The sequence below is a fragment of the Apus apus genome, chromosome 1 (assembly GCF_020740795.1).
Source record: "Apus apus isolate bApuApu2 chromosome 1, bApuApu2.pri.cur, whole genome shotgun sequence".
Classification (NCBI taxonomy): domain Eukaryota; kingdom Metazoa; phylum Chordata; class Aves; order Apodiformes; family Apodidae; genus Apus; species Apus apus.
Genome location: NC_067282.1, coordinates 95,061,539 through 95,087,322, shown reverse-complemented (window position 1 = coordinate 95,087,322; position 25,784 = coordinate 95,061,539). Strand labels below are relative to the sequence as shown.

Sequence of the window (25,784 nt, the reverse complement as noted above, 5' to 3'; positions counted from 1 at the left end):
TGTAAGCCAGCTCTTCTATTCCCCTGCTAGCTGTGTGGTATCATTGTCAGGATGGCAATTCTGAGGTGACGTACATCAGTAAATATGTAGGGAATACACATAGAAAGCAAAGGCTAACTGTTAAAGCTGCTCAAAGAACAAGTTGTAATATTGACATGAATCCAATATGTGTCAGTTATGTGTACACATTTCAGATAAGGACACAGGGAGGCTGAAACAAATAATTTGTTTCATTTTTGCGACCATTTTACTTCCAAACTGCTGAAAAGGTTCTGGGCAGTTTATAATGAAATTGCAACCATCATTCACGCACCTACTTTCTGCAGGCAGAGAGAGCGTTAATGTGTTTTCATAAAACTCAGCAGAATGGGAGAGAGGAGTGGATATCCTATAGTATCTTCTCGGAGCAAGCTCCCTTATTGACACCTGGTCTTCCCTGTTGTTTGCCTCGTGGTTGTTTTCTCCTAAGTAATGCCAGAGCCGGAAGTTGATTTCCCTGACTCATGGCTCTCAGCCTTTCCTTTTCTTGGAATATTTGGAGCTTTTTTCAGATATTACCTCTAAAAAATCTTGAGTGGTCCCATTCAGCTCCCTAAAATGTTAATCCTGTGTTCATACAGTTAGTTTCATCAGAAGGCTTGGATTCTCCAGGAATTTCTGTAGGTTACAAATCACAGCCCTGTCACTCATAAGGGTTTTTCATATACCAGTCTTCTGTATAACTTGGAGCAGTTGCCAATCTGACTAAAGGAAAGCCAGGGTGAGTTGCCCTGTGGGTTACTTCTGTGTTCTGGAGTGGCTCAGTCTTTGACATGTAGTTTGTATTACATCTGCTTCAGTCAGTTACCCCATTTTCATTTACCCATCTCTCTTTTTCTTTTGTTTTTAAACCACAACAAAACTGTTGTAGAAATACCACTGCATGAAACAAAGTGGCATCATTCGCCCTGTTAGGAGTTGTGTTGCACCCGGCGCTTAAAACCGTGGCCTGTGAAGCTCTTGCTTTCCTAACCTCACGTGCCTAATTCTGACTGTTTTGCTTCTTTTCTGGTTTTACACAGACTAATGGCTGATCGAGTGTTGGTGATTGGCAGTGGAGGGAGAGAGCATGCACTGGCCTGGAAGTTGGCCCAGTCCCCCCATGTAAAACAAGTGTTTGTTGCTCCAGGAAATGCAGGAACAGCTGACAATGGAAAAATCTCCAATTCAGGTAAAAACAAAAAATACTGGTTTAAAATTTGATTAGAAGTAAGTTGTTCCATTCATGGATCTGTTAAATTGAAAGGGTTATTATTATTGCTATTTTTTAAGGTTCCGGACATGTGGAATAGATGGTTGCAGTTAAGAATAATGTCTAGGCAAAACCTTCAGCCACCACTCGTTTTATATGATCTCAGTTGTGGGAGCTGGTTCTTTGGGTTTGAGGGTGGAGGTAGCCACTGGAACTCCATCTGTCTGATGTTCATTCCTCTGGGAATACAACTTGGGATAGCTGCGGTGGTTCCTGCCTCCTGCCAGCCTAGCAGGAAAGGGGTAATGGTTTCTCTTGGTACGTGCTCCAGTTCAACAACTGGTTGGTGAACAGCTTAGAAGTGCCTGAACCAAACACCAGCACCTAAAGTACTAAGTTCACTACTGTACTCTCAGAAGTTCATTGAAGCCCCGTGACCCCTGCAACCTTTGATAAGAATGCTTTCTCACTTGAAATGTTCAACTGTAGGAGACCATTCAATCCCTTGTCTCAGTGACCTTAGGAAGTTACGGTTGTTTTCAAATGTTTCTCTCTTTGTGCTGACTGCCTGTTTTGAGCTTCCAGCTTAATATATTAAGCTCTGACTGGTTGTAATTGAGACTATTCATAGTTAATAGTTTTGAGAAATCAAGCTGAAAGTATTTCAAATGGATTATCCAAAATTACGTGCTGCATTTAAAAAAAATACTGATCTAAGGTGCTTGCCAGGAGGCACATAGTGAATCAGTACAAAACCAGAGGTAATTACTTGGAGATACCTGTCTTTTTTCCTTTATATAACAGGTCATGAATAAGGTACTTTAAACAACCGACTCCGGTTGCTACTTTAAAACATGTGATTAAAGTTAACGTAGTATGCATGTGAGTGTTAATTATATATGTCAATTTTCTGCATTCATATTTGTATGTGAGTAAAATCTTTTTTTGTTGCCATCTCATGTGGAAACATGAATCTTGTCAGATTCTTGTACTGCAGGTCATTATCATATTTAATTCCATTGGAATGCCTAACTACAGGCTGTTTAAATAACTTTGTCCTTAATTTCTTGGACTAGTCACAGTATTGTAAGTGGGTTTTTGTTATTTTTTATCTCTGAGGAGAGCGCCCAAGGAAGAGCCTGACAGGAAAGTCGTAACGTGTCCTTCTCATCCCAGAAAGTCAAACAAAAATCTTTATTCTTATACTAAATTGAGTCAATGACAGTCTGCAGAATCTGAAATTTCAGTATTTTTTCAAGAGCAATGGCTTTTAAAAACTGCCATGCTTTTCTCTCACCTTGTTATTCCATAAAAAATATTGCAGCCTAACAGTGGAAAATATTTGAGTATGTGTGTAATAATGCTCAAGCCAGGTCTGTGAAATCTACCATATATACTAAAACCTTATTTGCTGTATTATGGGCTCACATGCACTTTGGGAGAGAAATCCTCAGCCAACCAGCAGATGGGGAGAATATAGAATTCGTAAGGAGTTCGACTTCTCTGGTTTTTAAGGAAACAATTTGTCTTATCTGCTGAGGCATTTTAGTTCTGCCACTGGGGTCTAGATTTGAGGTCAGGGAAGAGAATGGAAAACAGCTTTGCAGAAGCATCTGAGCCCTATTATATTCTGTAAGCCTGGGCAACATCTGTGAAACTGCTACCATTGTTTCTGTTTTTTTTGGTATAATCAAGATTTGGATCTGAACTTTCATGGTTCCTGAGATTGCCTTTAATTAGCATTACAACTCCGGTTTTCAGATGATTTCTGAAACACATAAAGGTGATCTTAAAATCATAGATAACCTTAAATCTTTCAAAGTTTGCCTGTATCTAAGTCCAGAAAAAAATTTCATGGTTAATTTGAGTCAGTAATTGTTTCTGATGATAAAGACAGATTTAGGTTGAGTGGCTAAATATAGTTTTATATTCAATTTATATTTAATTAGCAGGGCAATTTTGGTGCCAGAAGTGTACAGAATGGCTTTCTGAATTCGGAGGCAGACATGTGTGTCTGTGAATGGACTTCAGCATTCTGACATGCCCTTCCATCCCATTTTAGCTCTCAGTATTAACATATACTCTTAACTTCAAGCTCTAGCTTTGAAAACCGTGTTCCAAGGTCCTCCTGTCTGGTTCAAAGGGAATGTTTAGCTGTCATTTTGAGCAGGGAAACCCAGCTACAAAATGTCCTCTTTCAGTCTACGTCCCAATGAAAAGGATGTTTGCGTGGGAAAGTTAAAAATATGTATTAACTGTGTGATTTAGTCCTTTCCATACGTTACTAGGACATTTCCACATCATCTAAATCCTGTGCCATATTCCCTGTTTGTGTCACTAGTAGATCAGGCCTGTGGCAAGAGAATTTGGGATGAAAAGTGCAATTACCTTACATGTTCATTCCTTTCCTTGCTTCCCTTCACATGGATTAATATTGTGGGGAACAGCGATTGTCCCTCTTAAGTGGTCCACCAGAGCTCCCACTCTCTTCAGTCTGGATCTGCTGTTCTCGGTCTGCTTTCACAACAGCCCCATGGGACTGAAAAGCAATATTGACCTTTATGTTAATCAGTACTTTAAAGCCAAGTGTGTTGTGCTTTCTTGTGACCCCAAAGTCAATTGACAGAAATTGCACATGGAAGTCACAGGCCTTTGCTTCTCCTTACTTAGAAATGTTGGTGGAACAAAATAATTAAACTGTTAAACAGATATCAAGGAAGTAATTTTTATTAGTGTGCCGTCAGGTTTTTTAGAATCATAGAATGGGTTGGGTTGGAAGGGACCTTTAAAGGTCATCTAGTCCAACTCCCCTACAGCTAGCAGGGATATCTTCAACTAGATTAGGTTGCTCAGAGCCCCGTCCAATGTGACCTTGAATGTTTCCAGGGATGGGGCATCTACTACCTCTCCGGGCAACCTGTTCCAGGGTTTTGCCACCCTTGTTGTAAAATATTTCTTCCCAAATAGGGTTAATCTATAAACAAAATTAAAGTTTCAGCGAGTTGCTCTTATGCCATCTCTTAGACAGAAATGACCACTTCTCTTGTGGAAGCAGGCAGTTTATTCATACAGGATGGCAAGAGTACAGTGGACACCAACACAAAATCAGGTCTGCTTGTCCAGCAGAAGCTGCTGTATCGCTGTCTCTCCTCTCTCTCCCATCACTTCCTCAGAAACAAGCCTCTGGCATCCTTGCCAGTACGATCACTAACAGGAGATCCCACTTGAAGCAAAGTAGTCCAGCTGTAAGGAGGGTCTGTGCTGTGCTGTACTCTGCTCCCTTTGCCAGCTTTGTGCCCTGATGTGTTGGTCTCCTCCCCACGGGAGCAGCCAATCCATGCCCGGATGCGCTCACCCCTTCTTTGGCTCTCTCGGGGTTCATGTTCCCGTCCTCTGTAGACCTTGGCTTTATTTATTCTTGATAAAAGCAGTGGAATTGCATTGCCTTTGCGTAAATTTTTAATCATGAGACTTGACATTATTGTCTTTCGTGTGAGCTTTTTTCTTTTGTTTACACAGTTCTTGGCATTCCAAGTATCGTCATATTAAATGTTTGTTTATGGAAAGATAACAGTCCTAAAAACCTAAGACCAAACACCCTTACCCATAATTACAGCACCTACCCTTATGAAGTTCAACCTAATGTAAGATGAAAGCGTTCCTATTCCCCTTTGTTTCAGTGGGGTCACAGTTTAGCATGGCAATTTTTAGCTGACACTACAGAAAGCAAGAAAAAAAGAAAGAAACAGTTGCAGCCCCACCACCAGCGACTCGTTTCTGTCCCCTACAGGGTCCTGGCACAAGCATGGGTAAAGCTTTGTGGTGACCCTGCTCAGGGAGGAGACTGGTTGAGAAGTATGCTTTCCTTTTTATGCTTGGAAGTTAATTTTCACTTGGATCCTTCACCTTGCTTCTTGTGCTGTCAAACAGGATATTCCTAGAGATGAGAACCATTTCCTGGATGACAGTGTAGGGGAACCCAAAACCTTCTCTCTCTCTCAAGAGGAAAGTTGGTTTACAATGTATGTAGAACTGCAGGCTTTGCTTGGGGGGGTTGGTCCTGTATTTTGGTCCAAGCCTCACGTGTAAGTCTTTATATTAGTGCATGCCTCACTCTTCCAGATTCACAGCAACCTGCTATTCTAGAATAGGAGTTGGGAAAATGCTCTTTCAGCCTTGTGTGATAAAAAAGTGCTAAACGACAGTAATGAATGCCATCTTACTGCTCTTTTGTGTCTTTGACAGCTGTTTCAGTCAGCAATCATGCTGCACTTGCCCAGTTCTGCAGAGACCAGGAGATCAGGCTGGTTGTGGTTGGTCCAGAAGTTCCTCTTGCTGCTGGTAAGAGAAAGCAAGCTAAAAATTATAGCCTTCATAATTTGGGAAGACAAGTAAATTTTAGTCTCTATCTTCTGTGCAGCACTCAACAGTATCTTGAGTGTCTTCAGTTGGAATGGAAACAGATCCTCCATTTCTGTGGCCCTGAAACTCAGGGTTGTGCTGTGGTGCAGATGAATTTCTGAAGGGTTTCATTTGAGCAATGTAACAGTTAAAATATCCTTACAGTTTCTTTTTAAGGGCTTGGAATTAGAAAAAGAGGTATCAAAGTGTTTCCATATAGGAACCTTAACTAGAGGTTTGATTTTTTTGATGGAGCTTTTATTTTTTGAAATAATAATAATTTAGGATTTGGTAAAAAAAACAAGAAACCCAAAAATTTATAAACATGTTGATAATGTTTCTGTTTTAACTTTTTACACGATCAATAACTTCACAAAAGACTGATGTCAACTTTTCAGCTAAAAGCTGTAGTAAGGCAAGGGGGAGTTGACAGCCCACCAAATGCAGCAGATCTTCTTAGCCCTGCTTATTACAAGGATACCTGATCCTGATTACAGTGAAGAATGTGTCTTTTTTGGCATGCATCTGGTAAAATAGGTGCTGGACAGAAATATACAACTTATCATTCCTGACATACTTGTTCCAACAGATCAGTGCATCTGCAGACTTGGACTACGTGACTCCTGCAAGTCATGTGGTGATTTATAAAATTTTTATGTGTTGTCATTTTTAGGAATTGTTGATGACTTGACAGCAGCTGGGATAAAGTGTTTTGGTCCAACAGCAAAGGCAGCTCAGCTGGAGTCCAGTAAGAGCTTTAGCAAAGCCTTTTTGGATCGTCATGAGATCCCAACTGCAAGATGGAAATCTTTTACTGATCCTAAAGCAGCATGCAGCTTTATTAACAGGTAAAATTCTTGTAATTTTAGAAATATTTTTACAATGTACAGAGTGCTAGGTCTCCAAAACAAACAGTCAAATGATTACTAATATATCAGTACTTCTGGTTGTGATAGAACATCTGTAAAGGTTTTGAGTGTAATCTAACATGACACTCTCACACTGCAAAAAGTCTGTTAATGAAATGGTTCTTATTTACTGTGCTTTAATGAAAGTTCAGTGTTCAGTTTACAGAAGAATATAGGATAAGTTGAGTTTTTTTATTAAATTTCCTACTGTGGAAGCCTAGCTTGCAGTCTCATAGTTGCATATTCTGCCTTCTGTTCCCCACAAATACAAATTCCATGTTGGAGACTTACTCAGCAAATTATTATTTCCTCATCAGAATACAGTCCAGGTGACCCAAAAATGGCACAACAGTATATTAATAAAAGGAGACCAGCCTTTCCAAACAGTAATGAGATTCAGTAGTGGGGAAAAAACAGGAGGCAGAAATCCCTTACAGTCATAGCATAACAAGAGAAGCCTGGTTTTTATTTGTGAGTTACTCAATAAAGTAAAACAGTTGCTATGAAAACTGGTAAATATTTTGATCTTTCAACTATCAAAATGTTCAAAATGCCTACAAAACACATTTGCAATGCAGAGTGTTTACTGTTGAATCTCTCTTCTCTCTTTCAAGTGCAAACTTTCCTGCTCTAGTTGTAAAAGCCAGTGGCCTGGCAGCTGGCAAAGGAGTAGTTGTGGCTTCAAACAAGGAAGAAGCTTGCAAAGCTGTTACTGAAATCATGCAGGTGAGTAAAAACGTCATGCACTAACTGGAGAAGTTCTCACACAAACTAAGTTGATAACCATCTCAGAGTCTCAAAGGTATTCTTTATGTAATAGGAATTTGCCTGAAAGACAACTTCTACCCATTATTTGGAAAGCTATGAAGCTCCACAGTTTTTTATTGCTTGAGGCAGGATGCTCTTTCTCAACATAGTTCCTATAGGATAAAATAAAATAATTCTCAATGAAAAACCACACTTCCATATGTATTTCCCTTTTTGTTCTTTTTTGTTTCTTTTTTCTTTTGTCTTTTTTTAAAAATTTTTTTCTTTTTGACCATTTGAGATTGCTGCAATCAAACAGGTACTACAGTGCTGTAATTTTAACACTCTGATTGAGCCAGATCTTGACAAGCAACATCAGCTTTAGGACTCCAGTCACACAGCACTTCAATGTGTAGTAAAATTCCAGTGGGATTGTTTCAAGTATATATTTAGGTAGGGTATTCAACAAATATACTCGGGCCATCAAAATCTGAAGAGAAGCAAAATGAAGCAATTTCATCTGAACAGTTAGGAACATAGAGCTGTAAAGTAGCATATACACAGGTCAGGTCCTCAGCTGGTGTCAGCAGCATAGGATCTTAAAATTCAGTGGAGCTATGCTCATTCATAGGAGACATTATCTGACACACTTGTATTTCAAGAGGCAGAATATAGGGTCTGAACTCACATTCTTTTGGGTCTGTATGTGTGTATGTGGCTATTAGGCAAATACATGTCTTAACATGTGGCCCAATGTCTTGAACAAAAAAATTGTACATTAAAGAGTCTTACAGACCCACATAATTATCTTGTCAGTGTAGGCTTGTGGTTCTTGCTTTCCTAAATATGCAGCGTTTAAACATTGCACTGGAATATGGGAATATTGCCCCCTTCCAATGTATTCTATAGAACTGCATTTTCTTGTAAAAAGCTCCGATTATAGACTTAACAGCCATTGCTATTACTCTCAGTATCATGGGTGCAAACTTCAGAAGGTAGAGCATGAGGAATTGCTCAGTAAGTCATGAATATAACCTGCAATTTAAAAATATTCAGGCATAAAGTCTGCATTTATTTAAGATTAAGCCAAAAAAAAGGAGCAAAGATTTTACCATTGTTGACATGCCCAGGATGAAGAATGGGTTAGTAGTATGAAAACTATGCTGCATTTTTCTTTCTATTTTAAAAATACTTTTGCTTGTTGCGTTTTGAATATTTCAAAATAACTGAAACTGAACTTAAGGGGTTTTGTTTTTACTGTAGGATAAGGCTTTTGGCACAGCTGGAGAAACTGTTGTTGTTGAAGAACTTCTTGAAGGAGAAGAAGTTTCTGTAAGTATGCATCTCACTGTAACTCTTTTATTATACCTGTTCTAAACTATTTAGGAAAGACTATATAAATACCTACAGCAGGCATGTATAAGATTTTATTACTTTAAAATAGTTATCTGTTTATAAATAAAATTGTATTAATTAAAGACATCTGTGTTAAGAACCAAGCTTCCTGCAGTCTGTTAAAATAATTCCAATTAAATAAAAATAACTCAAGCAGCTGTTGCCACATGGAAAAAAAATAATCAGACCTTAAAACTTTTGAGTGTCATTGAGTGCAACTCTGTGTTATGATTTCTCTGACAGCAAAGACAGCAGAAGATGTCTCTTCCCTTCCATATTGCTGCCTCTTCACTGTTTATCATTAATTTGGTTATACTAGTTAACTGTTCATGAAGCTACAACCTAAAGACCTTGTTTCAAACAAACCAACAGCACCACCTTGCATGTATTCTGTGTGCTAGTTTAGACCCCAGTGCCATTTGAATTGGTAACAGGATGGTGAAGTGCAGAGTGAGGCAGGGAGTGGTTGGGAGTAAGAAAGGATGAAGACTTTCTTGAATCAGCTTTGCTGATGAAGGGAATGTGTAGAACTGAGGGAGCTGTAAACTCTTTTGGAGCAAGGGAACAGTCAGCTCAAGGGAGATGAAAGCAGGATCCTCTTTAACCAGTTTCATAGCCAGAGAGGTTGCAATGTGGCAGTGCACCAAGGAAAGAAGGATCTGGGACCAAAGGCTGTTGAATGATCTGACAGCATTGGTTTACTCTGCAGATGTGAGAGAACATTTCCTTAATGTTAAGCTGATTCAGCTCTTTAATTTAAAAAAAAAAATATATATATATATAATTTAATAAGCAGATTGTGAAGGAGAAAAGGAGAATTAGAGCTTGGGTTTTGAGGTGGCAGGGGTACCTGACACTTGGATCACTCAAAGTAGAGCAGCCAAGTACCAGCTCAGGTTCCCAAGTCCTGAAACTGGAATTGACTTATGCTGGATGTTGTGAACATTCATCTTGGAGGTGGTGGTATTTATAAAGTAAGCGATCATCTCCAACTGTTGCCCATCTTTACATCGTCTGGTTTCCTGCCTGATATAAATTAGAAGTGTAGGTGTTGGTCATCCTTATTCTTTCTTTACTGGTTGCCTTGACCTTTTTAGGCAGTAAGAGGTTATCCAGATCTTCATTTTCTGGTGGAAAATATGTAATGCTCTTAATTAGCCCTTAGAATGCTGTGAGACTTACTGTAATATAACACAATAATATAAAAACAGAGTTGAAAGGGGTTTTTTTCTGTGATGACTGACAATGAAGAAAAAAATCTGCTTGCTTTGCCTGCCAAAATAATTCACCTCCTGCAAATGACTGTAGTTTATATTTATATATGTATTAATATTTTGGCATTTTTGGGTTTTGTCAGGGAATCCTTGCTTTTCTCTTATTTAGCAATAGAAAATGTTTTTCTTAGTACTGTGAGCAGTAGCCTAGGGAGTGAGCATCATCATCCAGTTACAGCAGACGCCAGCAGGCTTGTTGTTATGAAGATACTGAGGATAAAACCATCTGCTATGTAAGTAATTTATAAATAATTCAAAAGTAAATGGTTTTATCAATGAGGAAAAGGAAATCTTGAAAGGAGTGTAATGCCTCCTTCTGGGGCAGGGGCAAGGAAGGAGGAGGGAAGAAGAAGTAACTTCCATTGTGGAGTATTTATTTTATTTTTTTTTAACCTTTTGAGTATTTATTTTCAGAACAACTACCAATTTATTTATTTTTTATATGTTATGTGAAAGTTAATTTCTGTAGCAAGGTCATATAAACTGAGGCACTGCTTTCTGAGGGAGAAGGGAAAAGTTTAGAATACTGAAGTTTGCTTTAGCAGGGTGACAGAATTTATACTCTTAAGTATCTGGTTGCAACACTGAAAATCAAATAGATTTGCCCTTTTTGCCCTTTAATTTTAATAATACACCGGGAGGTTAATTATTCTCCTTGTTTTCTAGTGCTTGTGTTTCACTGATGGCATCACAATTGCTCCCATGCCTCCAGCCCAGGACCACAAGCGACTAATGGATGGAGATGAAGGCCCTAACACTGGAGGGATGGGAGCTTATTCCCCAACACCCCAGGTAAAAATGTATTGCCAAGGAGATGTTTCACTAAAGCTGTACTACAGTGTAATATCGAAAGGATGTGTGAACTTTTAGTTCCACCATGATGAACAGGAGAGTGAAGTGAGTGGGCTCCCATGGATGGCAACAATTGCCTAAAACAAATAAAAAACAGTAAAAGTTCATAACTTACATTTGTTCTGCTAAGGAGGAGGGTATTTCTACTGAATTACTTGTGATTATAAAGGTGGATGAGTTATTTCTGCAACCTTGTATTTTTATTTGGTTTTTAAGTGTTACGAAATATTGATTGTTAGAACCAAGTGCTGAAAACCACATTTTTAACTTCTGCTGAACTAAGCTAATGATGAACTTAGTTCACTTGCTGTACTTCAAGGTAATTTGATTTCTGTTTGGCAAGGAACTATGTGCAAAAGGACTAACTTTACTTTCTATTCACCTGTGCCATTGCCAGAGATTTTTCTTTTTTAAGATCAAAAAAAAGTATAGGTTTTCTTCATAGAAAGCTATTAATCTTGTTTATTGAATAAAATGTGATGATTGTTCACTATGTTTTCCAACCATGACTTGTCTTTGGGAGGCCTTATCTAAATGCCAGTACGTCCATGCAAATGCTTTGTTCCAGTGAAGCCAGTGGGATTGCTTGCATGTGTCAATCTAAGCATGGAAAAGTGTATGAAGAAATGCAGATGGTTGTTTAATGCTGTGGTATGTTGTCTGAAGAGAGAGGAAAAAAAAATTAGCTTTCTGTTTTATGAAACATTTTGGAGCGAGCAAGAGACCATCCAAGTGTTTTACTTGGCTCTTAAAAGCACTACCCATCACAGCAGGAAAAATCATGCACTTCCTTTTTACAGATGTTGTTTTCCAATCCTGTTTTATTAGGTTTCTAAAGATTTACTGCAGAAAATAAGAGATACTGTTCTTAAGAAAACTGTTGATGGCATGAGGAAAGAAGGTGTCCCCTATTCCGGTATGTACAGAAGTTTGGGTTTTTGAAGCATAAGGAGAAGTACACTTTTTTACTTTGTCTTCTTTTTAGGCCTACCTGCCACTGTAATTTAGTGAAGATAACTTTGTTCTGTTTAGAAAACAGGTTTAGTCAAAGTGGCTTGATTTAGAGTCCATTGAAATCAATGGATATCATTTATATCAATGGTGGTCAGGTAAGAAAGAACAGAATGGACAAAAATAAGATGCAAAATTGTAACCACAACGATTTCTGCCTGATATATTTTAACATTTCTAAAGTGTTAACATCCTGTTGTTAGGTTAACACAGGTGGCATCATTTTCAACACTATTATGAATAGATTCAAAACAGGTTACCTATGCAGTTGCTTAGGTAGCTTTTTATTTTTTATTTAATTCCAGGTGTGCTTTATGCTGGATTAATGCTTACCAAAGATGGACCTAAAGTTCTAGAGTTTAACTGCAGATTTGGTGACCCAGAATGTCAGGTGAGTTATTTTGTAGGTAGATACAGTTTGATGTTATGGGAGGAGAAAGTCTGTTACCATCTACTATTATTCTCAACTAACTTTTGGACTAGTAATTAGCTAACTGCACTGAGATTTAGAGTATTTGGTTTATTTTTTCAAGACAGCAGGTCTGTTATGAAATTGTTCAATTCCAAAGAAGATTTCAGCAGGTTATACTCAAGTACAAGCTTTTCAAGGGTAAGCTTGAGTGAAACTCAGCACTTTCCCATCTTTTCCGGAATAGAGTTGGATGTTTTTATTTTCTTATTTCATTAAAGAAGTGAATGCTTCTTTTCCCCACTCCCTGTTGACAAATGAAGCAAACCCTTCATTTCTATTCTTCAGAACAAATAGGGTACTTTGGCCTCTAACTTTTCCCCTCCATATGAGGCAGTTCTTTTACCCATAGAAATTATCTTCAAGGAAGAGTATTTTTAAAGGTACTCTTTATGCACAGTATATACGTGTGTGAAAATACAGAATATGAACATACTTATCTGATGTTATTTTTACAGTTACATTAGTATTTTTAAAAGCTCAGTGAAGAAAAGATAACAATGTACATTGTTTTCTTTAATTTGCTAATATGTTTTTTTGTAGGTAATTCTTCCACTGTTGAAAAGTGACCTTTATGAAGTTATGCAAGCAGTTATCAATAAAAAGTTGTCTAGTTCCATGCCAGTTTGGTTTGAAGACAGTGCAGCTGTGACTGTGGTCATGGCTAGCGAAGGATATCCAGGAACATATCCCAAGGGTTTGGAAATTACAGGTAAATATAGCAGGAGAAACTGCAGCAGTCTGGTTCCTATCCTGCCCTCCCTCCGTTCTCTCTTTTGCCAAAGAACATGAATCAGTGTCACTCAGATTCATAGAATCTTTAGATCTTGTGATTTTGGGTCAACAAGAGATGACTGAATTTTCACACATCAGATTTTATTAGAATGCAACAGTAGCATTTTCAAGTCTCTGCATTATATTACGTTCTGTAGCATTTCTTGAATATGCATTACAGTAAAGTAGTTCTGGGCTGATCACTGATTCTTAGACAACACTGATGCTGGTATGCTTTGTGATCTCTATGTCAGTGAAGTGTAAAATCCAGCTTGAATTAAATGTTGTATGCAGATGTGGCAGCAAAGTACCTCTTTCTGTGTCTCTGAGCATAAAAGTAGCAGGCTTGTCTCACCTGGAAATGTAGTTTATACAAATTTATTCCTATTTCGCAGCATGATCACACAGGATTTGATTGTGGTTTCTAGGCACAGTCAATAAGTGTTGAATTTATGTGTGAATAAGTGTGAATGTAAGTGAGTCTATTTATGTGTCATTTAATCGAGAGTGTTCTAATCAACTGATTTTTCTGCATTTATTTTGTTAACAACAAACACAGGACTTTCTAAGGCTAAGCAACTAGGATTGGAGGTGTTCCATGCAGGCACATCCCTAAAGGATGGCAAAGTGCTGACTAGTGGTGGAAGAGTCCTTACAGTCACTGCTATTAAAGAGGATCTAATGACAGCACTGCAAGAAGCCAACAAGGGAGTAGCAGCCATACACTTCAAGGGTGCCATTTACAGAAAGGACATTGGTTATCGGGCTATAGCTTTCCTGAGACAATCCAGGTAGATATTTGAAATACTTGACATGGAAATAACTGTTGTAAAAGCAACATAAAGACATGACTAATTTACATTGATAAACTGATGTTGATATTATGCATAACTTTTAACTAGCATTCTTATCAGCAATCTAAGCAAGACCAGCCAAGGAAGAAACAGGCTCTTTGGTGGCTCTCTCATCCATGTCATTCTTCCAAGTCTGAGTTAAACTACAGTGACCAGCACACTGGAGTAACTTGTGGTGTTGCTGTCTTTGTTATGTCTGTTGTAGAGAGGGTGAGCCTCTGGTTCTTGGGCTCTAAACTGTAGCTTTTGCTCTAGATTTGTGTTATCCATACGTCTAATATTTTATTGGTTCATTTTAGAGTCTTTAGAAATGGTTAAAGTGATCCTGAAATGCCTACCTTGATGGAATATGCATCTTAATGGAATTGCTAGCTGACAACATGACTAGAATTTATCCCCCCTTTTTATTATTATTCCTTTTATTTTCACGGTATTTGGTTTAACAGTCTTGAGATGGTGTGGGTATGTGGTGTGGGTATGGGTTGTTTTTTTTTTAAAGTGGTATGTCCTACTGTCTCTCTAATGTTATCAAGAGCTTCTTGCAGATTTTTAGACTGATTTTTACCTAATATGAATCGTATCTGCCTGCCTAGTCTACAATTAGCTTAAAACATAGCTTTTGATAATAGATTGTTTTGTAGTCTGTGAAGCAGATTAGTAAGAGTTTAATTTTTACTGACAGTGTATACCAAGTAGTATATTGTAAAATTATGATCAATAAACTTACTAAACGAATGAGGGCATTTGTATCCAGTCTTCTTTTTCTCTCAACTACTATGCATCTTTTGGCACATTTATTTTTGTATTGTAGTAGAAAACAAGTCATTGTGTGAGGCAAGAGAAGAAGGTACTTTAATAAGCAGTCCTCTAAAGCACCGAGTTCATGGGCAGTAGCCAGCAAGTTTCTTGACTGGAGACTCTCTGTGCTGGAAGAATCCCTAGCAAGTGAAGGAGGCTCCTGGCAGCTGTTACACTGTCCTTGACTTTGCACCAGCCTTTGCTCAGACATCCTAAAATCAGAAGAGCAGACAATCAGGCATGTTTCACTTTGAGCTCGTGTGTTGCACACAGTTAAGGAAGGGTGATGATTGGCTCAGTAAAGTTGGGGACACAGCTCCTCTTGGCAGCTTTGCATGATTAAGTCCTATGCATTTGTGTGAAAATATCTGTAAAATATCTATAATATTTATATAATAAAAAATATTGTAGAACAGTACTCTTCTTTTACTGAGTCAAAGTAGATACCCTGCTTTTAAAAATAAGGTGAAAATATGTTGAATATTCATGATGTTCAGACTGAAAGGGCCTGACTGGTCTCATGCTATTGGAGGCTAATATTTCCTTGACACTTCAGGTTGAACAGCTGCTTCCTATAATTATTTTCCTCTTGCAAATTTGTGAGCAGTGATATAACGTAAGTCCAGGTATCTTTGTATTTTCCTGGTTCTCTGGACAGTTGTTTTGTTGTAAATACAATCATTAGTGAGTTTCACCCTTATAATTAAACTTAATACTGAATCACACTAGCTAAAATAGTTATGAACCTAAAATAGGGATGCACCAGGTAATCTGGTTTATGCCACTGACAGTGTAGAAATAACAATTGTTTAGTTGGAGTAAGATATGTTTGGTACAACTAGTAGTTAAAAGGCGTTGAACTCACTATCTCCAAAATGAAAAGCTCCCTCTGTGATACTTAACATCTCCAGTGAGTCATATGGACAGACAAGTTAGATACACCAGTTTGTAGTAAGGATATTTTCTGTATTGTATTGCTATATATAGAAGAAAAACCTGGAGCTTATGGACATTTATTTCTACATTGCTAAAATGGACTTTTGGAACTTAGTTCTTTTTAAATAAACTTTAAAATATATACTTTACTAGAAAATCCATTTAAGTAAAAGAGAAGTGTGGTTGCTTTTGTGTTGGTATCATTCCACGTGATAAGGAGAGCCAACCTTTACAATAGTAAAGCTCTCAAAAGTATAACAGAGGCCTACTGATTGATGTGATACTTCTGTTTTAAAAAGCTAACTAGAGCTTGATCCTTCAAGGTGCTGAGGTGGTCTGATTTAGCAGTGCATTTTTGAGCATAGGAGCTATACTACTGATGCCTCAGTGTCCAGGTGAGGTATTCGAGCCTTGCAAAATCAGATCCATTATTCCAATTGTTGGAATGTCTTTTGTGGTTGGTTTTTATCTTGGTATTTTACTGGGTAGCGTATGCTCTGATGCTGTCTTCAAGATCTGAATACTACTTACGGCAAGCTCTGTGGTGCAGATCCATGAAGTTTTGTTCCTTATCTTCAGGTCTATGTGTGAGGTCAGGTTCCAAACAGCAAAGAGATTAACCTTTGAGCCATTGAGCCTGAAATGAACACTGCAATACTTGGTAATCATTTTATGTGAGCAGTACAAGCAGGAAAACAGCTGTCCTGGACAGCAGAACAGGAAGAGTCTGAATGCTTAGTCTTCTTAGTGATGCAGTGATGTAGGGAAGTAAATATTATTTTTAAATATATGTTTGTGTATTTAGTAATCAACTGCCGTAACATTTTTTTTTAACAATCTTTCAGAGGCCTGACTTACAAAAACAGTGGGGTAGACATTGCAGCAGGGAATACTTTGGTTCAGAAAATTAAACCCCTAGCTGCAGCCACATCAAGGTCAGGTAAGACTTGTACCTTCTATTTCTGTTCCAGTCAGTTCATGGCAATGAGGCATATAATTTGATCTTGATCTTGATATTAAAGCTCCTATTTATATGTTCTCATGCTTCTAGATTGCACAAGAAATATCTGTGGTAAGCAAATGCCTGTCATTTCTTAAAAATGTACTTCATTAAATTTACAGATTTTCTTCTCAGAATGAATCTCTATTTCCTGAATGTCATGTGTTGAGGACATGAAAAAACACAGTTCAGCACCCTAAAAGGTTAAATGTCAGCAAAAATCCTACCATTTAGTGCTATTTTTTATTACATGGATTATTATTTCTTGCACAGTGAACTATACAATTGTTGTAGATAAACATTTAGAAAGGTGTAAGAGATCTAGAATTCCTCAGAGGTACTATTTATTACTTGAGAGAGATGTGCAAGATGCATCTTTGGCTTGGTTAAAACAGAATCCATTTGTCCCTTTTTTTTTTTTTTTTTCATTTGTGATCTCAGGCACATCTTGTGCTAGCAAGTCCTTGTAATTAATTTGATAGATTTAAAATAGCATGTAATAACCATATAGGTAATAACCATTTAACTTCAGATTGGCTAAGAACCTTTAGACAAGGTCAGATATACACCATCTGTAGCTATATGTCAACACACACACTAGTGCAACAAGCCACTTAGCATTCATATTATTTTCTGCTCATGTTTGTTTCACTTTTGGGATTTGAACAACTTTAGTTTTAAGGTTACCATACTTAGCTATTGTAAGCAGTTTTAGGAACAAGGGGTCTTAATATACCCTGAGTAGCAGTATTAACAAGGAGATAAGGAATTTCACTTGGAAAATACCTAGTTCCCATATTTTCCCAGAAAGCAGTGGGCTTCAAGCTGTTACCATAATTCCTTTGTTGTTTTTCAGAAAAATACTAAGTGCAAGGGGGAATTATATCAGGCATGGTAATTCTTGAATATTCAATCACAAAATTTTGGATTTTTAGCCTTAGGTAATAATGAATAAACAAGACAAAGCAAACTTAAGGGGATTAGGAGGTACCATGCCTCTGTGAAGAGGCACTAAATGTCAGAGAAAAGTTTCCTGGTGACAAAACAAAGTCATATTGACAGATAACAGAAAGAATTTGTGTTGGAGATCCTGGAGAAACCCGTGAAAGTGCAAGTTCACAATTTTTTCCTGTTTTCTGACTGACAGGCTGCAATGCGGAACTTGGAGGCTTTGCTGGCCTTTTTGATTTGAAAGCAGCTGGTTACAGAGATCCTATTTTGGTGTCTGGAACTGATGGTGTTGGCACAAAACTCAAGGTAACATGAAAATGTGTGTAAAGGAAGGAAAATAGCACAGAAGGGAAAGGCATAATCACATCATGAATGTTTTCACAGAAGATATTAGTTGTCTTTAAAAAAACACCTGTTTGTATTTCTAAAAAGGGAATGGAAAATGAAATTACCCTCCTTCAAGCAAAATAATTAAATATACATCCAACTTCTGGCAAGTAAATAGCCATACTGGAGATGATGCTTAAAATAACTTGTTTGTAATATTAAGTATGTAATCAGGAACACCGTTTCAGTAAGGTAGAATCTCCACCCTTAAAAAGATTACTCATGGGGAAAAACATTTTATTACATGGGTTGCTATTGAGTTTATGCAAGCTGCAGTGAAACCTTTTCCAGTTCAGTCTCCTTCCACAAAGTGCCTTTTGTACTTGCCAATTAAGAAATCAACAATTCCTAGCCTAAAATGTTAGGAGAGGCTTGCAGGGATGATACGAACTGAAGATGCACCCCAAGAAAGCATCTAAGAGGAGCAGTGTGATTTTGATCCCCTTCTTCCGTTGCAGACTCTCTGCTTGTGTTTCAGTTTCTCCAAGCTAACCACCAACGGGTTCTCTCGCTGTGTTTTGCAGATTGCACAGGTGTGTAAGAGACACGACACCATAGGTCAGGACCTGGTTGCCATGTGTGTCAATGACATCTTGGCTCAAGGAGCAGAGCCCCTCTTCTTCCTTGACTATTTTGCCTGTGGCAAACTCGACGTTGAAGTGGCTCAGGGTGTCATTGCAGGAATAGCTGAAGCTTGCAAAAAGGCAGGATGTGCTCTTTTGGGTATGAACACTCTTCTTTGAAGGATATGAAAAATCTTATGCAATCTCCTTGTAAATGATTTCAATGTATTTGCTTTCCTACCCTATTGAATAATAGAGGGCTGAAAAAAGCCCACAAAGCTTCGGGTGTCTTGGCTTTCAGAGAACATAATCTCTACCCACTGGAAGGAGACAGCACTCTACAAATGTTACCATTAGCTCAGGAAGTTGCATATCAATTTTCTTATTAATTTATTTTCATTTAATTTTGCAACTATAACAGCTACCTAGAAAACTAACAATTCATGTATTTTAATTCTTTTTATTTTTCAAGTAAATTATAAAATATGCCAAATAGTTTTGCTTACTTTTATCCTTTATCCGAAATCCTTTATCCGAAATCCTCAAGTTTTCCTCTAGAAACAAGATCTGTGTGTTACTGTGCATGCACGTGTCTCTGTGTGCATACATCTTATCCTTTGAATATCTTGGCTGATCTTGAACAAATTTGAGAGGAAAGTTAGAAATCTCATAGCTATTGTGTTCCCACAAACTTCATCAAACTAGAAAGCCAGTGAATGTACTTATAATTGCAACAAAGCTTCAGCTGGAGCTCACTACTTAGAGAAGTTAACCACTAGACAGAAACATAAAAGAAACTAGATTTCATTAGTTACAAAACAATTTGTCTGCTGAAGACTTGCTGAAGATTTATTTCACCAAGATCTGCATGTTACAAGATGTTAAGACTCAAATTTAAACATTTCACTTTTCAGCCCTATAATACAAGTACACTACACATTTATTTTACTACCAAATTATTTATGTGTTCTGGTATACGGTAATCTAGTGATCCGTGAATATGATACAATATTTCACTTCTTGAATCTTAAAAAATACAGCTTTAAAGCTGCTCAACTCAATAAAAATATTTCTAGGTTAGTGAAAAATACAGTCTTTTGGGTACGTCTTTATAAAGAGTACAAGACAGGGTTAAATTTTAAGGCAATGAAACCCAGAAGATTCAATTTTCTCATATAGCTTTTGTTTTTCTTTTTATTTATAAAATCAAACATGGAGAAGTACCATAATTTTTCAAAAAAGGCCTTTAATTTGAGACTGCAAGTGACAGTTCACATGTCTCACTTTAGGTACCCCTTTTTAATTGTTAATACTGTAGCTCTTCCCTTTTTTCAAATTCTTTGAGAAAGTCAGTAACAAAAGTCTTTTCTAAGTGGGAGCGTTTCACTTCAAGGTCGTTTGCAAACTTTGAACAAGAGGCTGTTTGTGTTCTGGTTTATTTCTTTCTGCATGAACTGTTAGCTTTATATTTGTCTTAAAGTGTTCTCTCAGTTTACCAAATATAATCAAACCATTTATACTTCAGCAAAAGTGCATGTTATGTGAAATCTTCCTGTGTAATTACTAACTGAAATGTCAATATTTTATTTTAAATTGAAAGACTGTAACACTAGAAAGGCTTTGGATGTTGTGAATTAGTTACCAGGGAATAATTTCGCAAAATTGTAGGTATCTTATTGTGCTAATATTAAAAAAAAGTCCAAATTCATGAGTAAACCAACCATGATTTCGTCCCCAAATTTCTGGCACTCTCAGGAAAGAAGACAGGGATGATGCAGTGACTCTGAACCTAAGGAGGGCTCCAACTTCACACTTTCATCTCACTGTGCGCTCACAAAGCATTATATCTGTCTTTGTATAGTATGATCTTATAAAAATCAAGGTGAAAGCATGTGCCTAAATTCCTGCCTAGTGTTCCTGCAATAGCTGAATATTCAGCTCAACTACATTAAGCTCATCACACTGCTTGATACTGAGATACAGAAGGGCTCATCTACATGCCTGGGTTTGCTCAAACCTTATTAAATACAGATTTAAACTAATGTATCAATGAACTTTGATTTTGAAGTTGATTATAGCAATGTAATGTAGGAACCTGGATAAGCTTCCAAAGAATCTAGTGTTGAGCAGTGTCAAGCACTAAGCACAAGACCATCTTCCACTATCACTCAGGTAAATTTGGAGCCCTTTCAGGGACACTTCCTGGAAATAGAATTTTTTTTCTAATGGAACCTGGTGAGTGCAAAAGAAAAACAAGACTGTCCTGGTCAGCTTGTTGGGCAGAGCTTATAATATAATAGCAACTTAATAATTGTTCAGTAGTTTTCTTGTAGCCATTGTGACCACCAGTGAGGTTTGAAGGAGAATACTGTGATGGCTGTGAGGATAGCTGTGAGGAGTTTCTCCCCAGCAGGAGGGGATAGTGCCTGTTTAGAAAACTTTTGAGCAAGCAGTAAACGCTCATTTCATGTATCAAACACAGCAAGTTTCCCTCTCTAGACTTAACGAGACCACAGCAGGCAGAACACAGGTCTTCAATAGTGAAGACCATCAGCTTATGCCTGAATTACCAGTATGGCATGTGTATGTTGGGAAAATGCTGTCTGAGCCGTGCTGTGTGTTCCTCTGCAAGCTGGGAAAACTGCCTTTTCAGACTGCACTCTGAATGAGGTCAGACAGCTAAAACAATTTTCAGGACATAGCAAAAGGATGTTCTCATCATCAAGATATAAGGTAACAGCCTATACAGCAGGTCATCTGCCTGCATGGGTAGGAAAGGTGGTTCTTTTAGAGGTGTACTCCCGAAAGAGTCAATAAATCTTAGATAGAATCAGAGCTGACAAGAGAATGATGGCCAGGTTGTAGGCAGGAGTGGCAGGCAGGATAGTGCTGGATACAAAATCTTTCTGAAGACAAGTGAGACTAATAGCTATGTTGTTCCTTTGCTGTCCTTGTATGAATTTCTTTTACCTCTTGTATCTTGTAGGTTTTTTGTGGAAAATATTAAACTTGCCAGAAATTTGGAAATACGAAGCACTAAATACGTGTTTTGATTTTACAATGTGAATGCACAGCAATTTGACGCCAGTTGTCAGAATGAGGGAGGAAATGTTCTTTCCCAATTTTTTATTCCTTGTGCAATTGAAGGGCCTGTAACAGACGTTTTTAAATCTTTTTTAGTTTATCTAATTAACAAGCCTAGTCTGTTAATGCTTTATGAGTTTAAAACTTTGAAAAATTACATGCATGCTGGTCCAAATGGTTTTCCAACACCCCCTTTCTCTTTTTTTGGTTCCCCCAGGAGGAGAAACTGCTGAAATGCCAGGCATGTATCCACCTGGAGAGTATGACCTGGCTGGCTTTGCTGTTGGTGCAGTGGAACGAGGGCAGATGCTTCCTCAGCTGGACAGAATTATGGATGGAGATGTGGTTATTGGAATAGCTTCTTCTGGGGTTCACAGCAATGGGTACAGTCTTGTAAGGAAGATTGTGGAAAAGTCATCATTTGATTTCTCCTCTCCAGTTGGTGTCTCCGGTGATCAGACATTAGGTACCACTTGCAATGCAGTTTCTTGCATTACGGCTTCAACTGCCAAATGGGCAAATGTCACACAAGAGTGTTGTGGGTTCCTTTGCTTTTGTAACTTTTCTAAGGCACTAAAATTTATTCTGTTCTTGAACATGTTCGGGTCTTCTATTTTCCATCACATATGCAGGAAATAAATTAAGGGAGGAGGATAAGTAACAAATTCTGTGCTTAAAAGGGTAGAACGTTGTGTTTTTCTCTGTAGTACAAGAGAAAATACTTGCTCATAAGTATCCAGCAAATTAATATTTTGGTATTTCCTCAGTTTCCTATGGATTAACATTTCTTTCTGTGCTGTAACTGCTTTTCTTTTATCCTTTTTCATCTGCAGGAGATCTCTTGTTGACCCCAACTAAGATCTACAGTAAGACTCTACTGCCCATCCTTCGCTCAGGCCATGTGAAAGCCTATGCCCACATCACTGGAGGGGGCTTGCTGGAAAACATCCCCAGAGTTCTCCCAGACTCCTTTGGTGTCGTTTTAGGTGAGATAAAAAGAAAAGCTGTAGAAATATCTGCATGTTAATATGGCCTGGGGGAAGCTGGGTACTTGTCAACTGATGTTAGAGTTACATTTGCCTGTCTAGAAGTACGTCAGCCTTTTTCTTCTTTGTTGCTGAATTTCTCCTTGAACCTGAAACAGAGCCAGTCAAAACACTTTGTACTCTTAAGGTTGCTGTTCATAGAGTTCACTTCCCTTGACCATGTTCTGGATGAGATTTTTAGAAAACTCTATCCATACTTGCAAAAATAAAACAACTTTAAGAGCAACCCAAAGGTCAGCATTCGCAATAACCTACAAAATTATTGCTATTTAAATTACACTCATGAAGTCTTTGACTAACATTCAGATATGGTTACCAGTCCGAGTACATCTCATGATATTCAATTAATTAATTAATTAATCCTCCCCACAATCTTGTCAGAAATGCTCAAAGCGGTATTTCTCCTATGGAGAAAGTGTAATAGGGAAAGGTGAATGACTTACTTTAAGTTATACAGTCTGCATTGGGCTGTAGAATAAAATAAGGGAACTGATACTGAGTTTTGCACTCCATATCTGCATGTAGATATTTCTTCCACTTGTCACCTACATGGTGGTCCACAGTGGACACTAGTCCGTATAACTGGGGTTAATACCATTTGAAATATAACATCATGAGAAAGAAACTTAACGTCTTTATAAATCCTTTACAGTGGCTTGCCCAGAAGAATTTCTCATGCTGCTGTAAATCATCCCTACCCTGCTGGAACTGGGGGCAGTTGAGCCTTAGTTTTTAAGGCTATCATTCTGGTACAATGGTTTCTCTAGAAGCAGAGTTGTCACTTTCAAGAAGAGGATTTTCCAAAGACTGCCTCAGAGCTCATTTTGAGTTGCTGTTTAACAGATTGCAGTGGAGTAATACAGTTAATTTCCTCCCAAGGACACTTCTTTCTACTCCCAAGTCTTGTTCAGTAAAGAAGGAAAAAACATGCTGTTTCTGTGCATGGAAGCTGATTTCACTCAGGCTAATGCTGCTGTGGGTCTTTGTGCTTTCCATTCAAATCTTGCCTCTTAATGCTCTAGAAACTTTAATATTTGTCCATTGGTAGTCATTTCCACTCTTCATTTGTATTTTCAATTCTCTTCAGATGCTCTTACCTGGAAGATTCCTGAAATCTTTTGCTGGCTCCATAAAGAAGGGAACCTCTCTGAGGAGGAAATGGCTCGGACATTTAATTGTGGGATTGGTGCTGTCTTAGTAGTTCAGAAGGAGCTGGCTCAGCAGGTCCTCAAGGACGTACAGAGACACGAGACAGCCTGGCTGATCGGGAAGGTTGTCTCCCTACGAAAAGGTTATTTGATTTTTATTTTTCTTTAAAAAAAAAAAAAAAAAAAAAAAAAAAAGCGCAGATCTGAATTCCTTAGCTGGTGAGTCTCTGTGGAGGTTAGGTGAAAATCTCTTAACTGGCACCTCCATGCCTTTTTTGCACAAGGTATTAAACTGACAGTCCTCACGACTTTAGTCTTAGTTCATAGAACATTTGCTTAGCAATGTCAGATGTCACCTGAACTATAAATAAAGTAAAGCAGTGCTACTAGTCTCTTTTCATGAATACTTTTCTCCTCTCTCTGTTCCTCCCTCTATTTACATGTGGTTGGTTTTGGTGTGTTTTTCTTGTATGTGTTTAGGCTCTGCCAGTGTTCAAGTCCATAATATGCTTCGAGCCTTGCAAGCAAATAGGTCACTGTCTGTGCAAAGCCATATCCAAGGCAAAATCCAGTCAAACAAAGTGAAAGTTGCTGTCCTCATCTCTGGAACAGGTGAGAGTTTATATTCTTTACCAGAGTGTAAAACAGGCAATTGAAATCAGATTCAACATCTCTTTAAATCCCTGAAGTTCTCCATGGAAGCTCTGATAAGGTTCTAACAGGCGCTCAATAACAGACAGAATGGATTTTGCCCTGGGATTAACTTCAATCACCAACAGAAGAATCTTTAACCTCCTCTGCAAGCTAACTATTCGTTGCATCTGTGTTCATTTGATCTATAAATTTTGGAATGTCTCTAGGTTCAAGCAACCAGTACATTGCTCATATTTCACAGATAGACAAGAATTTCATCTTGCCATAGAAGCAGTCCCAGGGTTTCCAGTGTTCTCACTGGCTAAGAAGTCAGAATTCCAAAAATTCCAAATTCCAAAAATTACAGGTTAAAAATTGTATTGCTAGTAAAAGCCCTGTAGCCTCCAGCTGTCAAATTCAGTTCCCAGTAAAATCAGTGAAAAAAGGATTACTGTTAACATCAGTGGGTTGGGGTTTTTTTGTCTCACCCATACTGCTGCTTATTTAAAACCTCTTCTATCTGTTAACTATATTATTCTCCAGGATTGACTTGATAGTCATTAAGGCTTTTTTTTTTTTTTGCTCATAGGCACAAACCTAGAAGCCCTTATAAAAAGCACAATGAAGCCCACCAGTTTCGCACAAATAGTTGTTGTTGTTTCTAACAAAGCTGGTGTGGAGGGGTTAAGGAAAGCTGAAAGAGCTGGTATTCCTACCAGGGTAAGTATTTCTCATTGTTTTAAAATGAGCCATCATTAACTCTGACTACAGCAGGAAGGTACTGTGAGATAAAGAGTTTTACTAGGCTAAGAGATGGTTTGACGGGAAGCCGTTAGGTTTTATTTTTTGGTCTGTTATGAACTCATGCCCTTTAGCAAACTATCTAACATAGGAAGCAAAATCCTTTTATCCTTCTCAGAGATGTTGCCAGCAATCCTGATGGTTTTGGGAACAGTCATAGTGTTAAACCAGTGCTAAACTTTCATGGTTACAGTTGAAATTTTGCCATTAAATTTTGCTATTTATTTAACTGCAGTGCATTTGCACTAAAGTAACAAGCTATTTTATCTGAATTTAACTTTAAAATTACATGCTAAACAGACATGGTAGTTCATTTAAACAAAATAGAGATGTCAAACTCAGTGGGACCTCCTGCTGACTCCCTGAGCACTGCTTTGGGCCCTCCAGGGTTCATTCAGAGCACACTGTGTTTCCTTTGGTATCACTGGATCCTTTGTTGCTTTGCCTTTTGTGCAGCCATTTGCATTACAGATGTGAAATGTTACTGTTCTGACTTAGCAGCATTTTACAGTCACTTTTTA

The 25,784-nt window shown here is 37.9% G+C and overlaps 1 protein-coding gene across 1 annotated transcript in view; it reads left to right on the top strand.

Moving 5' to 3' along the window:
* LOC127389531 (trifunctional purine biosynthetic protein adenosine-3) overlaps nt 1-25,784 on the top strand; it is a 34,440-nt gene that overhangs the window by 2,078 nt on the left and 6,578 nt on the right. Inside the window, exons 2-19 of the mRNA XM_051630155.1 lie at nt 1,062-1,210; nt 5,477-5,572; nt 6,306-6,480; nt 7,155-7,266; nt 8,551-8,619; nt 10,623-10,748; nt 11,637-11,724; nt 12,125-12,210; nt 12,832-13,000; nt 13,622-13,853; nt 16,496-16,590; nt 17,798-17,907; nt 18,513-18,711; nt 21,853-22,101; nt 22,469-22,621; nt 23,769-23,972; nt 24,310-24,441; nt 25,052-25,182. Coding sequence (XP_051486115.1) covers nt 1,066-1,210; nt 5,477-5,572; nt 6,306-6,480; nt 7,155-7,266; nt 8,551-8,619; nt 10,623-10,748; nt 11,637-11,724; nt 12,125-12,210; nt 12,832-13,000; nt 13,622-13,853; nt 16,496-16,590; nt 17,798-17,907; nt 18,513-18,711; nt 21,853-22,101; nt 22,469-22,621; nt 23,769-23,972; nt 24,310-24,441; nt 25,052-25,182 — 2,571 coding nt within the window. The 5' untranslated portion in view covers nt 1,062-1,065. The remainder of the gene's footprint in view (nt 1-1,061; nt 1,211-5,476; nt 5,573-6,305; nt 6,481-7,154; nt 7,267-8,550; nt 8,620-10,622; nt 10,749-11,636; nt 11,725-12,124; nt 12,211-12,831; nt 13,001-13,621; nt 13,854-16,495; nt 16,591-17,797; nt 17,908-18,512; nt 18,712-21,852; nt 22,102-22,468; nt 22,622-23,768; nt 23,973-24,309; nt 24,442-25,051; nt 25,183-25,784) is intronic.